Source organism: Lonchura striata, chromosome 11, assembly GCF_050655825.1.
Source record: "Lonchura striata isolate lonStrDom1 chromosome 11, ASM5065582v1, whole genome shotgun sequence".
Classification (NCBI taxonomy): Eukaryota; Metazoa; Chordata; class Aves; order Passeriformes; family Estrildidae; genus Lonchura; species Lonchura striata.
Window position 1 is genome coordinate 2,840,142 of NC_140713.1, and position 12,655 is coordinate 2,852,796.

Below are 12,655 nucleotides of genomic sequence, written 5' to 3' on the forward strand. Positions count from 1 at the left end.
GTATTTCAGAGTCTGGAAGTTTAAGAGGAAAGGGCCAACATGATGCCCAGGACACTGAAGCTAAGGGGCTTACTCTGGCCTTTAGGTCTTGGTTTGACTGCAAACTTATTCTTGAGCAGATGCAGACATGCTGTGAAAGCAAATCCATGGTTGTTCTCAGCAGAAAGGTATGGCAGCACTGAACCTCTCCTGACCACCACCAGCTGCTTGGCTTTGTGTGCACATAAATGGGCCTGTGCTGGTTTTGGCTGGGGCAGAGTTCTGGGAACAGGGCACTGGGCCAGCCCTGGGCAAAGGCACCTCCTGCTCGCAGGGCCCTGCCTGGCCTCCAGCACTCACGTGGTGGTCCTTGTCTGGAAGGGCAAGGTATCCTTGAACTGAACCACGGTCGTGTTCAGCTTGAACTGGGTGTAGGCAACAACGGCACTGAGGTACATCTCCAACTCCTGGCTGCTCTCCTCCACCACAGTGTGAGCTGGCTCCGGGGCTATCTCGATCACCTGCAAACAGAGAAGGGAGGAATCACTGAGCAGAGCCCAGAAAGTCAGGCTGAGAAAGGAATCTTCTGGCCTCCAAGATCAGCCTCACGGAGGGACTAGAAAGGACCACTCACTTTTACTTCCCTGGAAAGATGACAACATTGAGACTGCTCTGCTACAGTAGTTGTTTCTACCCACGGATCAAAGCAGTCACTAGCACAGCTGTTAATATATCGATGGAGACTATAGCTGTGCTCTAGTCCTGTACTTCAACCTTGTAGAGGCACTGACTCTTTTCCTGGTCCCCTTGAAATCCAGCAGGTCTCAAAATTTGGTTTCAGTTCCCCTGCTGGAGTTCTGTGGATGGAGAACCCCAAGACTGAAGAGTTCTAGAAAGCACCTTTTTCTTCTTGTCTTAGGAGAAAGTGCTTTCCAGATGTCTTGTGTGGAGCAACAGCTACGTTGCTGGGAGCTGAGGATGGGCATTTTGGGATGTGAAAGATCTCACTAGGAAAGTCTCCACCCTCACATGTTCTGATAGAAAAGAGGATGGTATAGAGGACTTAAAATGGTCCAGAAACTCAGAAAGAACCATCACCCAAGATGAGTGTGTTTGGCAATAATGACAATAAAAGCAAGAAGCTCTGGAGATGATCCTTCTCTGGACTCCTCCATACTGGCATTGGTGCCTGAGCTACTCCATGATGAGATATCCCACACAATACAGAGACAACCAAATTCTCTGGTATCCAGGCAGACAAAACTTGGGGTTCATATGCAGGAGAAGTGGATTTCTCTCCGCTTTGAAAGAAGGGGCAGAGCGCAGCAGACTTTACTCCTTGTTGGCAAAAAGGCAAGAAATGAGGTGAAGAGATTTCTAACGCCATAAAATGGGATAAACTAAGAAAACGTTCCCCATTCAACAGGGGCTGCAACACTCATGCTTGTGGCACAGACTGATGCAGTTTGTGTGTGGCTAAAGGTCTCTTGCCAAAAGGCTTCCCCCTCTCGTGTGAGTGTATCCAGTCACTGTGTTTCCACCTCTCTCCTGGAATGCACTGCTGGTGAACCTCACGGCTGTCCAATGTCCAGAGAAAGCAGGAGCTGCTCAGCCAACAGTGATGGTGTTATGGTGGTTCTTTGTGTAAAAGCTGGGTTGGCTTTTTTGGCCATTTTGCTTCTAACCTTTTCTTTTTGAGGCCAGCTGGCTGCCAGGTCTTTCTTGGTCGTTTCCTTCCATGTGACAATGCACATTTGGTCATCCCAGTTAGGAACCTTCCTTTGTGGCAGCTCAAAGTTAATCTTGGTCACCTTACAGCTCACAAGGTGCCTCCTGAAGGTGGCTGGGACATCTGATTTCAAGATCACTGTGATGCCCTTGGCACAGCCAGGATGGAGGTGTCCCACCTAGGGAGAATCAGAGAGGGAGTCAAGACCAAATTGGAAGCCTGGTCCCTGCCAAGGTGTCCTGGTTTGACAAGGAAGTGAGTTTTCTCAGGAAGTTGGGGTCAAACCAATCAGTGGTCAGATTTGAATGCTGACACGTGGTGTGACCACTGAAGACACTGGACACACGTCTGAGAACACAGGGGGGTTAAAAGCGGAGAACTCCAGGGCAACTCTCTCTTTTGTTCCAGTCAGGGAAGAGCTCAGACCTCCCCTGCCCAGCCACGGGCTGGGTGCGGGAGGGGAAGCCATGCGGCCTGGGAGAGGTCAGCCAGGGGGCAAAGGGACCGGAACTGGGCCAGCCCCTGCGGACGGTAGGCCAGGACTGACAGCAAAAGGGACTGATGTGGTGAACACCTATGCCAGGAATCTGCACCTCAGAGTGGATGTACACAAAGTTGGATATCCAAAAGTATGAACAGAAGGTGCCACCTCCCATAACATGAAGCCTTTTCTGCAAGGCTGGCAGCCATGGCCCAGCCAAGCCAGGGGCTGCATCTCCTCCGTGGCACTGGAACAGGCTATCACTGGTACGTGAGGACTCCCTGCCAGCTCCTGGGAACACCAGGGCAGGGCTTGAGCAATGGGGAAAGGCAGAGCAGTCCACGCTCACCTTGGGGAAGAACTGGAATGGGGCGTCTGTCTCCCACTCAAAGCGCATGACCTTTGTACGGGTGTGGTTGGTGATGGTGAAGGTCCTGCGGCAGGGCTTCCTGACAGGACAGTACCCAAACTGGAGGTGATTCACTCTGACAGCTGTAAAGGAGGAGAGCAAGGGATCTCAGCATGCAGGGAGCTCCACCTGCCCCCCTCACGTGCACAGACACCTGCATGTTCAATGCTTCCTTGCTCCAAGCCTTCCTCCCTCTGGAGCGAGTGCCCCAGGCAGTTCCCCATCCCACCACTTCCAGGGCAACACCCTGACACGTCCCTAAGCCAGCGACATGCAGCACAGCACACGCTGCTCTGCACGCATGGCTGCCATGCCCACAGGCCACCAAGCCCTGTGGGTGACAGCCCAGGCCTGGATAGAGGGAGGACACACATGATCCGACATTTTCCTCTTCCTTGCTACACCTTGGCAGCCTGTCCTCTCTTACCATCAATGATGTCTTTCTTCAGACTGCTCTCAGCATTCCTCTCCTGGATGTCTTCCTCTAATCCACCGAGGGTGAATTCATCCCTGTGGCCTTCACCCACCAGCTCTATTTGGGTCATGCAGATGTCCCCCACTAACAGACAAATCTTCTCTTCCAGACGTTGAGCCAGGGTGGGTTTGAAAATGACATCAAACTTTGTCGATTGCCCAGAACACAGAAGGAAGAAAAGCTTCTTTGGGGGCTTGCTCTCTGCACAGCAACGGAAATCAGATTAAGTGATACAGCTGTACAGAGGAAATATTTCCACAGGATAGATGAGGAATAAGAGGTTGAAACCAGCTGCCTTCTAAGCACAGGTTCTGTGGGAACTCAAAATGTCTCTCAGACATTTTAGAGGTTCCAGGCCTTGGTCAGAAGCATTCTAGACCCTGGCAGACAGCTGAAAAACAACTGTGATTTTGAGTTTGAGCCATGGAATGAATTACCAACTTTGGAGGTGGAACGAGCAGTCACAAAAGGTTAGATAGTATAGTAAAAGTAGTTACAAAGAAGAGGGGAAATTTTTTTAGTACTGTACAGGGGGGTTTTAACACATGTACAGGGGGGTTTTCACTTTGTACATGGGGGTCAGAAGTTCTAAGATGGAGGAAAGTGGGCTGAACCCATCCTTCTTCCTTCTTCTTCCTTACCTCCATGTTCTTGGTGATGTTGGCACTCACAGATTGGTTTAGAGTAGAAAAACACTTGGCAACGTAGGTAGTAGGTATTGGGGAATAATTGTAAACATGTTATACGTAATATATCTTATAAAAGATAGCAGCAACCCTGGGCGGAGGGAGAGACGAAGAAGACAGCAGATGGAGAGGATGTCAGAGTGTGTGTGTGCCTCTACCCAGGCCGCTGATCAAATAACCGCAGTCCAAGAACATAATCTGTTAGATAACTAGCAATAAACTGCCTTGAGACCGAACAGCTAAAGCCTGCGGAGTTTTTCTTTGGAAGCACGGGTTGGAGGAGGAATTTCACCACCACATGAGGACCCAAAGCAAGGCTGGGGTTCTCACAAGGTTCTACCCCCAGTGGCCCCAGAACCTCTTCCTCTGTTCACAGGACTGCCACCTCCAGACACAGCACCACTTAAGCAGCTTAACCTCAGGCTGATGCCCAGCCCTTATTCCATTTGCTTCCAGCCAGCTCCAGCCATATGCAAAGCTGAGCCAAAGAGTGCTTTTGGCTTCTGCTGGCTGTCTCTGTGCTCAAGGGCTGTGTGTGTTCAGGCTGGTACCTTCCCACATGCAGCAAATACTTCAGAGGGTCCACTGAGGTAGTGACAGCCCCCCACAACTCAACCCACCATGTCTAGAAGAACAGAAGAACTTCCTACAACTTGCTAGGAGGAGACCCTGCAAAAAGTCCCCAAGAAAAGCTTGGGAGACAGAGCCCAATAAAAGAAAGTGTGCCTAACATCTGGCTGCTGCTCGGAGAAGCCAAGAGCAGGGCACAGGCTTTCCCTCTTTGCATGATCACACTTCATGGTTAATGGATTTACCGTTTCCAACGGAGTTCTCTTCCACATCTCCAGTGCGGAATATCCTGAGTGTGGAGGCCCTCCTTCTCAAGAAGAACACTCCATGCTTATCCTCCAGGCATAACATAAACTGAGAAAAGGGAACCCAGAGCACAGTGATACTGGTGTGAGTACAGGATGGCACAGGGAGACTGACACCACAGTGCTGCTGGTCCTGCATGAGAGCCCAGCACCTCTCCCACTACAAACAGCATTTAGCACAAAAGTTAAGTCAAACCAGCAGGAAAAAAGGGTGTTCAGAAGCATCTGGATAGAACTGACACAGAACCAAACAGGACAGAAAGTAATGGGCAGAATGTAATTAAACCACAACTAAGTTTACTTAAAAGGTAGTAAGCTAGGATCAAATACAATCTAATGGAAGTGGGAAATCACACATGTCCATGAGAACAGACGGTGACCTGAGAGACGGGGGAAAACACCACTTTTCTTGTGTTCAACTTAGAAGAAGAAAGCCTGGATGGAAAATTTCCAAGAACTCTCTTCTTGGAGAACAGATGTTGGTCACTGCGGTGGTGTGTTTTTCTTTCATTTAATATTTGTTTAATATCTGTTTCCCCCCCCCATCCCTAATCTCCTCCTCTCCCCAGTGTCAGTCTTCCCTAGCTCTCCCCTAGCCCCCTCCTCAACTTCCAGACCATTCCCTGTCTATTTAGTGAGGCTCAACACTCTATTGATCCATTTGTACTATTCCACTCCCCTGTTTCCCCTGATAGGTTTGTGATATGTTAGTTCTGCCCTAAACTCCTCCCCTGCTATTCCCTTAGTGGTTACTGTTCCTACACCCCTCCTCCTGAGTTCTGTATAAAACCTCTGCTCCCGCCCCCGAGGGGGTCTTGGGGCTCACTGAATAAAACCATCCCGTTCACCCCCAAGTCCCGTGTCGCCTTCGTCTGTCCCCGCGCACCACGAACTGAACTGCAGAGCTTGCAGGGGGAAGCGGCTGCCCGTTCTCTTCCCTCACCGCCCAGCCCGGCACAGCTCGGAGTGCCGCGGCGAGAGGAGCGCATGCCGCGCCACAACATATGGTAGCAAGAGGATGGTTCCCTCCTTCGTCTTGTAAAAAAAACGGGCAAATTCGTGGGGGCGCCCGCCTCACAGAAGAAGAAGGAGGGAAGAGGAAAATCTACGGCCGTAAAAGCTCTGCCGGTGCTATGAGGAGCTGAGCGTCGAGCGAAAAAGATTGAGGCTCCGGGACCTCTTTGTTCTCGCCATCTACCCGCCCTGGAGCAGCCGCGCTGCACGGGCAGCCGGGCTGCAGAGCTTTTTGGCGGGCAGACTTACTCGAGGACACAGAGGGCGGTTTTGGCAGCGGCTCGGGGGAGCCTGAAGAAAGGCTGACCGAGAAGAGGTTCGTTCCTCGGTCAGCATCTGCAGTGAGACCACCGGAGGCTGATAGTGGCTGAAACCAAGGCTTCGGGGACGAGTCTTGGTTTAACGGGAACACCCAGGCCTCTGGAAGGGCCAAAACCGGGAAGGAACATCCCCAGTTTTTAGCGCGACTTTTCCATCGAGTCGAAGAGAAGATTCAAGCCATCTCCGTCCGAGCCTGCAAGGTAAGATAGGCTACACAGGGTGGGGATCGCCCCGATGGGCGGCTGGGTCTGCCACTTTTTTTTTTTGCGTTTTAACTCCCGTCTGCGCCCAGACTGGGGCTGTAGCCTTGCATGTCCCTGGCAGGCGGGTGGGTTTTCCTTTTCTGGGGGAAGCTAGCACTGAGTGCTATTCTTCGCCTAGTCTTCTGTGGGGACCTAGATTGGATCACTTTTTCTTCTCCTCGAAAATGTTGTCTTCTCTATCCTCCCCTCCCCATTCTGGGCTGGATGGAGGGGGTAGAAAAGACACCAATAGGGATCAGCTAAGAAGACAACACGTTAGCTATAGGAGAGTTGTTAAAAGGGGCCCTTTACACCCACGCATTGCGCTGACATCCAGCTGCGTTGGGCGCCCCCCCCCCCCCCCCCCCCCCATAAATTTCCCCTTTTTGCTTCTGTGAAGCTCCCTATATCCCCATCCCCTCGGACTTTCCTAAAACCCTTTCTTATCCTCCCTTGGGGATTGCTGTGGCCGAGCTGCCCCAAGTGCCCTGCCGGACGCTGCTCAGGCCAAGTGCAGTGTATCTGGCACCCCCTCCCAAAATGGCGCTGGCCACGCCGCTCGGGACCCATTTCCCGCCTTGACCCTTCTTTTCCGCCCCTGGTTTCCCGCCAGTCCCATTTCTCTCCCAATAGCCCTGCACCGTCCCTGCACGAGGCTAGTCCCTATTGTGGGGAGGCGGGGTTGGATATTCCCCAATCCTTCTTCTGGCTCTTCCTCCGGGGGGAAGGTCGGGAGGGATCTTCTTCCGAGGAAATGGAGCCGAAACCCGGGACTGGGGATCCGTCATTTTTTCTTCCCCCTAAAATGGCAGCACCCCAGTCCACCCCTTACCGATATCCCCTGTTAATCATGGCAATCACTAATTAAGTGATTGTCTGATTCCCCTATCCTATTCCTTAATGTACCCTACCCAATACTCCTTTTTATTTAACTACGAATTCCTTTTTGCTTTTAATTATTTTTTGAATAATCTATTTGTTGAGTTATATTTTATAGAAAGAAATAGCATCCCATTTAATTAATACTCAAGATATTAGGCCCACCTCGCAAACAAACATTCAAATTGGACAAACCACTTCGCTGACCTGACTCTGCTCTAGAAATTTTAAGAAGCTGAACATTACAAGCGCCGCTATCCGCTGACTCTGCTTTAAGAATTTAAGAAGCTGAACATCGCAAACGCCGTAACAAAGCAAGTTTTAAATCAGATGAAGTCACAAATCCTGATGTGCTTTGTACCCTTAATTTGGACTTAAGTTTAGGACAATTTTATGTATTCCAGATGAAGTTTTTATATGTTTCATGTGTTGTAATCACAATTAGTTTATCATTTTTTGATGTCTTTCAACTTATGTTTTTTTTAATAATATGTAATGTTACAATTTGATTTTATATTAAGCTGTTTTAATATTTTTTTATAATTAATTCAGTCTTTTCTAATATTTTTTGACTTAAAGGCTGTGTTTTTAACCATTATTGCTACAGGAATCGCATAACTAGTGTATCGCTTCAGGCTTGCTGCATTGCTGCGAGGTTTAAAAATTTATTAGTTATATTTAGTTAATCTTTTATTGTATTTAATTCCGATAATTCCATTTAATTATTTTATTTAAATTGGATAGTTGTGATTTTAATAATTCTAATTCAATTTTTTAGTTTAATTTCTGTTAACTATTTCATTCTACTTCAATCACCTAGTTTTTATCTGATTTCAATTCTATTTCAATTATTTCAATTATTTACATTATTCTAGATTGTTACTCAGAGCAGCAAAACAGCAAGTTTTGTACAGTCTTATGTCTGATTTAGGATGTTACTACTCTTCCTGCCCTATAAATGCAATAATGTGTCCTTCATGTCCTTTAAGTAATTTACAAAGTTATCATATAATTTTATGTTGTATTAATTTGCTTAAACCACAGAATTCTCCTTCCTTTTGTAAAAGAAAAGAGGGAGATGCGGTGGTGTGTTTTTCTTTCATTTAATATTTGTTTAATATCTGTTTCCCCCCCCCCATCCCTAATCTCCTCCTCTCCCCAGTGTCAGTCTTCCCTAGCTCTCCCCTAGCCCCCTCCTCAACTTCCAGACCATTCCCTGTCTATTTAGTGAGGCTCAACACTCTATTGATCCATTTGTACTATTCCACTCCCCTGTTTCCCCTGATAGGTTTGTGATATGTTAGTTCTGCCCTAAACTCCTCCCCTGCTATTCCCTTAGTGGTTACTGTTCCTACACCCCTCCTCCTGAGTTCTGTATAAAACCTCTGCTCCCGCCCCCGAGGGGGTCTTGGGGCTCACTGAATAAAACCATCCCGTTCACCCCCAAGTCCCGTGTCGCCTTCGTCTGTCCCCGCGCACCACGAACTGAACTGCAGAGCTTGCAGGGGGAAGCGGCTGCCCGTTCTCTTCCCTCACCGCCCAGCCTGGCACGGCTCGGAGTGCCGCGGCGAGAGGAGCGCATGCCGCGCCACAACAGGTCACTTTCTTAAAAAGAATTCTGACACCTCTTCCCAGGTGTGCCATGTTTTTTGGGACCCTTCCCCTGTGCCACAAGCACTTGCTCCCAAACCAGACCATTCCTCGAGCAGGTCCTCCTCACCTCCACAGGTGCGATGCCATTGTTACGGACGACCAGGGGCAGCGTCTCTGAATCCCCCACCTGGAGCCTCTTGAAGCGCAGCATGGCATTTCCCCTCTTGCTGTGAGCACTTGGGCACACGACTGTCAGCTGTGGCTCGAGCCCCTTCCCGCTGATATGGAAGGTCACGATCCGAGGTTCAATTCTCACAGAGCTGCAGGAGAGACACAGAAACAATTTCAGCTGGCACTAACTCATTTCTCACGGGCAAGTTAAGCAGCAAGGGCCACCCACAGTGTTTTTCCTTCTTGGTGCTCATGTACCGCACAACACAGCCCCCACCAGCCTCTTCCCAATCCACTCAGGGCCGTTCACAAGAGGAATCTGCTCCAAAGAGCCAGAGCCTTCCACAATAACAGTTAAAACTAATTCCACTTAATTGAATCAAGCAGTGCAGCAGGTAAATAACGAGGCATCAGATGAGATATGGCAAATCCCCTGGCTGCAGTGAGATGAGACATGCAACAAGCAAAAGCATAGCTTAATTGTTGTAGTGTGTTTTTATATTCCTGTAACAGTTGTGCAGCGGCTCGCCCCTCCACCCGCCATTTTCTCCCAGCGGCTCCGCCCCGCGTTTTCCCGCCGCCCCCTCAGCGCCGATCTCCCTCACAGCGCTCGGGCACTTCCCCGCTCCCCGCTCCCTGGTCCGTCACTCGGCTCCCAGCGCCTTCCTCCCGATCTGCTCCCTGGGCCTCGAGGGATTGGATGAGGGCCCGGGCTCCCTCCCTTCAGTTTCCCCCATTGGTTTTTGTGTCTGTCTATCCTTTCACCTTCCACTGCCCCAAATCCCGCACGGGTCAATGGGCGTTCCCTTCCCCCTGCTACCGCCCCGCTATTTAAGACGTTGCAAAAGCCTCGAGGGCGCTTTTGGCTGCTGGATTCTCCGTGGCACTGGGTTCCCCGGAGCCTGGATTAAACCTGAAATTGTTTCCCTAGCCTTGAGTCAGCTCCCTCGTTATCTCCTCGGACGCCGCCTCTCTGCCACCCAAGGCAGACAGTGAAACTTCTGCCTCAGCCGCTCCCCGGCTCTCCTGGAGATCCAGGGGAGCGTTCCCCGCAGCTGGCCGTGCCTCTGCCGGGCAGGGGAAGCCCAGCGGCTGCAGCTTGGCACGGCGGCACTTAATGAATGCCAGGGAATCACAGAGGATCACTTAATTGTACAGAAACAAAGAGCAAAATGTGCCTGCTGACCTGCTGGCACAGAAACTGCTTCATCTAAGCCTTTGTACTTGGAAACGGCCAGAGCTCAGCTGCAGCACATCTCAGTAGCTTCCAATTCGCTACAGAGTATTTCCCTGTCTTCATGGTTTCTCACAGAGAATAAATCATCAGCCTCATTTTTCTGCTCTAAGAGTTACTCCTAGATCATCTGATGCCAAGAACTCTGCCTAAGGCTACCGAAAGCATTAGAGCTAACAAGAGGTCTGTGCCTTCCCAGGAGAGAGGCAGCTGTCAGTGAGGCCTCCCCCAGTATTTCACAGGGTTAGTTACCATTTTGGCATGACAAGGGAAGCCTTGATAATGCAATCGTAGTCCTGCTCGTCTGGTGGGGTGAAGGTCACCTTCACAAGAGCATAGGATGAGGCGGCAATGGACATCTTGACTGGATCCACCTTGAAAATGCTTTCGATAGGGTTTTTTTTCCTTGTTGGAACCCAGAGAGCAGTGTTAGGAGAAAATACCTTTCATCATGACACAGTTTTATTCATAAATGCATTACTGAGAACAGCCCCAGACAGTGTCTTCCTTCCTGCTTCCCTGGACAGGCTCCCTCCCTCCCAGGGCATGCTGACCTTGTGCTAAAGCATTGTGTGTTTTGAGACCTGGCAGCTGCCCCAGCCTATATGGGAGGTGGGCACTGCATGGAAGATCCTGCAAATAACCTAGAACTGGCCTTCAAAGAGAAGGAAAAGCCAGGGACCCTGAGAAAATGGTCTGCTTTGAGCCCTGGCATGTCAATTCGTAACTGAGAAAATGGTCTGCTTTGAGCCCTGACATGTCAATTCTTAACGGAGAAAATGCTCTCCTTTGAGCCCTGACACGTCAGTTCATAACAGCCCGTCTCCGAGTGTGCTTCCAAGAGAGGTTTAGAAGGATTCACTTCTCCCACTGAAGACCCAGAGGTGTGAGCCAAAACCTTGCCCCAGACATGCAGAATTCCACACAACTGTTCCCTGGCTCTGCTGCTCTCTCCTGCAGTTTGAGCTGCACTGAGCTAGCCTAGTCTGGGCCACAGGAAGCAATGCATCTGGAGAACAAAACAGGCTCTCACACGGCCTTTAGAGGACAACCACCACCTTGGCCTCCGTTCTTACCTCTCCAGGCAGGGGTTTGATGGAGAGGGCCACATCACATGGCAGACGGCTTGCATTGTAGATATTGAAATGAGCTTCAGCCTCTTGCCCAACCACAACCTTGTGGAAGACGAATTTGTTCTCATCTCTGATGAACAGGCCCGCACCTTTCAATGACTGCAGCTCGTGGCAGAAGTTGGTGCTGCTGCGATCGGGTACTCCTTGAAGATTAACTTGACATCTTTAACAAGTGCTGTGGACAGACCAGAGGGGTGAGCATGGAGAAGCCTCCCTGATGACCCTGCTGGCCTCTCAGAAGCCTTGATAAGCCCTTTCTGCCTGGGTGACTGCTAAACCCAGCCTTGGGTGGGGGAGCTGGCTGTGAGGATGGAGCTCAGTCAACCTCAGTCTTAGAGAGCATTGCTTTCCTTTTATCCTTCCATGCATCCCTCTCAGCCTGGAAGGGATGAGTCCACTGGTGGACTTGAAGAGGGCTGGAACCTCTGAGGATTTTAAGGTGGGACACCAGGGCTAGCATGCCTCTCTATCCAAGCAGCAAGTTTAGGCGCTGATCAGCAGCAGGTGTGACTGTGGGCAGTAGGTACCTGGGAAGTAGGACTCGGCCATCAGGGTAAAGGGAATGCCGAGGGGATTGTCCTTGGGGTCTCTGCCTGTGATGTCAGTGTAGAGCTGCTCCTCATATATCCCCTCTTGCCTGGCAAAGCATTCCACTCTGATCACCTGCTGGCCCCACGGATGGACAGAGCCAGAGCAGGGGGACACCTTGAACATGCCAAGAATGAGGCGATCCTGCAGAAAAAGTTCCAGGAGAGGCTGATGGCTAATAGCTGTGCCTTCAGCACCCCAGCAAGGAATATGTCCTGCCTTGGCTTCCAGCTGGGCCCAAGCACCCAGTCCCAGGGCAGGGAAGGATGACTGCATGGCCCAAAGGCAGCTCCAGGCTGAGAGCAACAAGCCAAGAGGAGCTGCAAGCCTGTCCCAAGTGGCAGAGAGAAAGGAGTCCGAGTGTAAAGAATGAAGGTGGTAGCTGTGATCCTTCAATCTCCAGAGGTAACACAGGAGAGCAGAAATATCTGTGAGAAATGATGGGAGAGAGGTAGAGACTGGGAAGAAGAAAAAGCAATGTTGTCTGAGCTCTGTGGACTGGGAGTTCAGTGGGGGATGTTTTTGCTTCTGTGGTGTTCACAGACCTATGCTGGCTCACAGCTACCAAACACAGGACCTGCTCCCCCCTCTGTTGACCCTACAACTCCAGGTCAGAGCCAGAGTACAGAACGTTCAGTGGGACTGAGCAGATACTGGACTCCATCCTGCAGACCATGTCCCACCCTGTGGCGATGAGCCCCCAGGCCTGGGCACAGCAGCATCTTCTCACATCCCTTGCAGCAGCACTACTGGGGAGCAGGAGTCACTCACCTGTGTTGAGGAGCTTGATTTCCTTCCTGTTGAGAGCTCTGTAGCTGATGGAGCAGATTCCTCTTGCTTTGAACT

The 12,655-nt window shown here is 50.4% G+C and overlaps 1 protein-coding gene across 1 annotated transcript in view; it reads right to left on the reverse strand.

Moving 5' to 3' along the window:
- The window catches only part of LOC144247049 (axonemal central pair apparatus protein HYDIN-like), a 91,936-nt gene that overhangs the window by 7,741 nt on the left and 71,540 nt on the right, over positions 1 to 12,655 (reverse strand). The window contains exons 50-55 of the mRNA XM_085589334.1: positions 8,811 to 9,003; positions 4,575 to 4,683; positions 3,026 to 3,298; positions 2,539 to 2,681; positions 1,665 to 1,886; positions 340 to 500 (exon numbers count right to left, since the gene is read on the reverse strand). Coding sequence (XP_085445460.1) covers positions 340 to 500; positions 1,665 to 1,886; positions 2,539 to 2,681; positions 3,026 to 3,298; positions 4,575 to 4,683; positions 8,811 to 9,003 — 1,101 coding nt within the window. The remainder of the gene's footprint in view (positions 1 to 339; positions 501 to 1,664; positions 1,887 to 2,538; positions 2,682 to 3,025; positions 3,299 to 4,574; positions 4,684 to 8,810; positions 9,004 to 12,655) is intronic.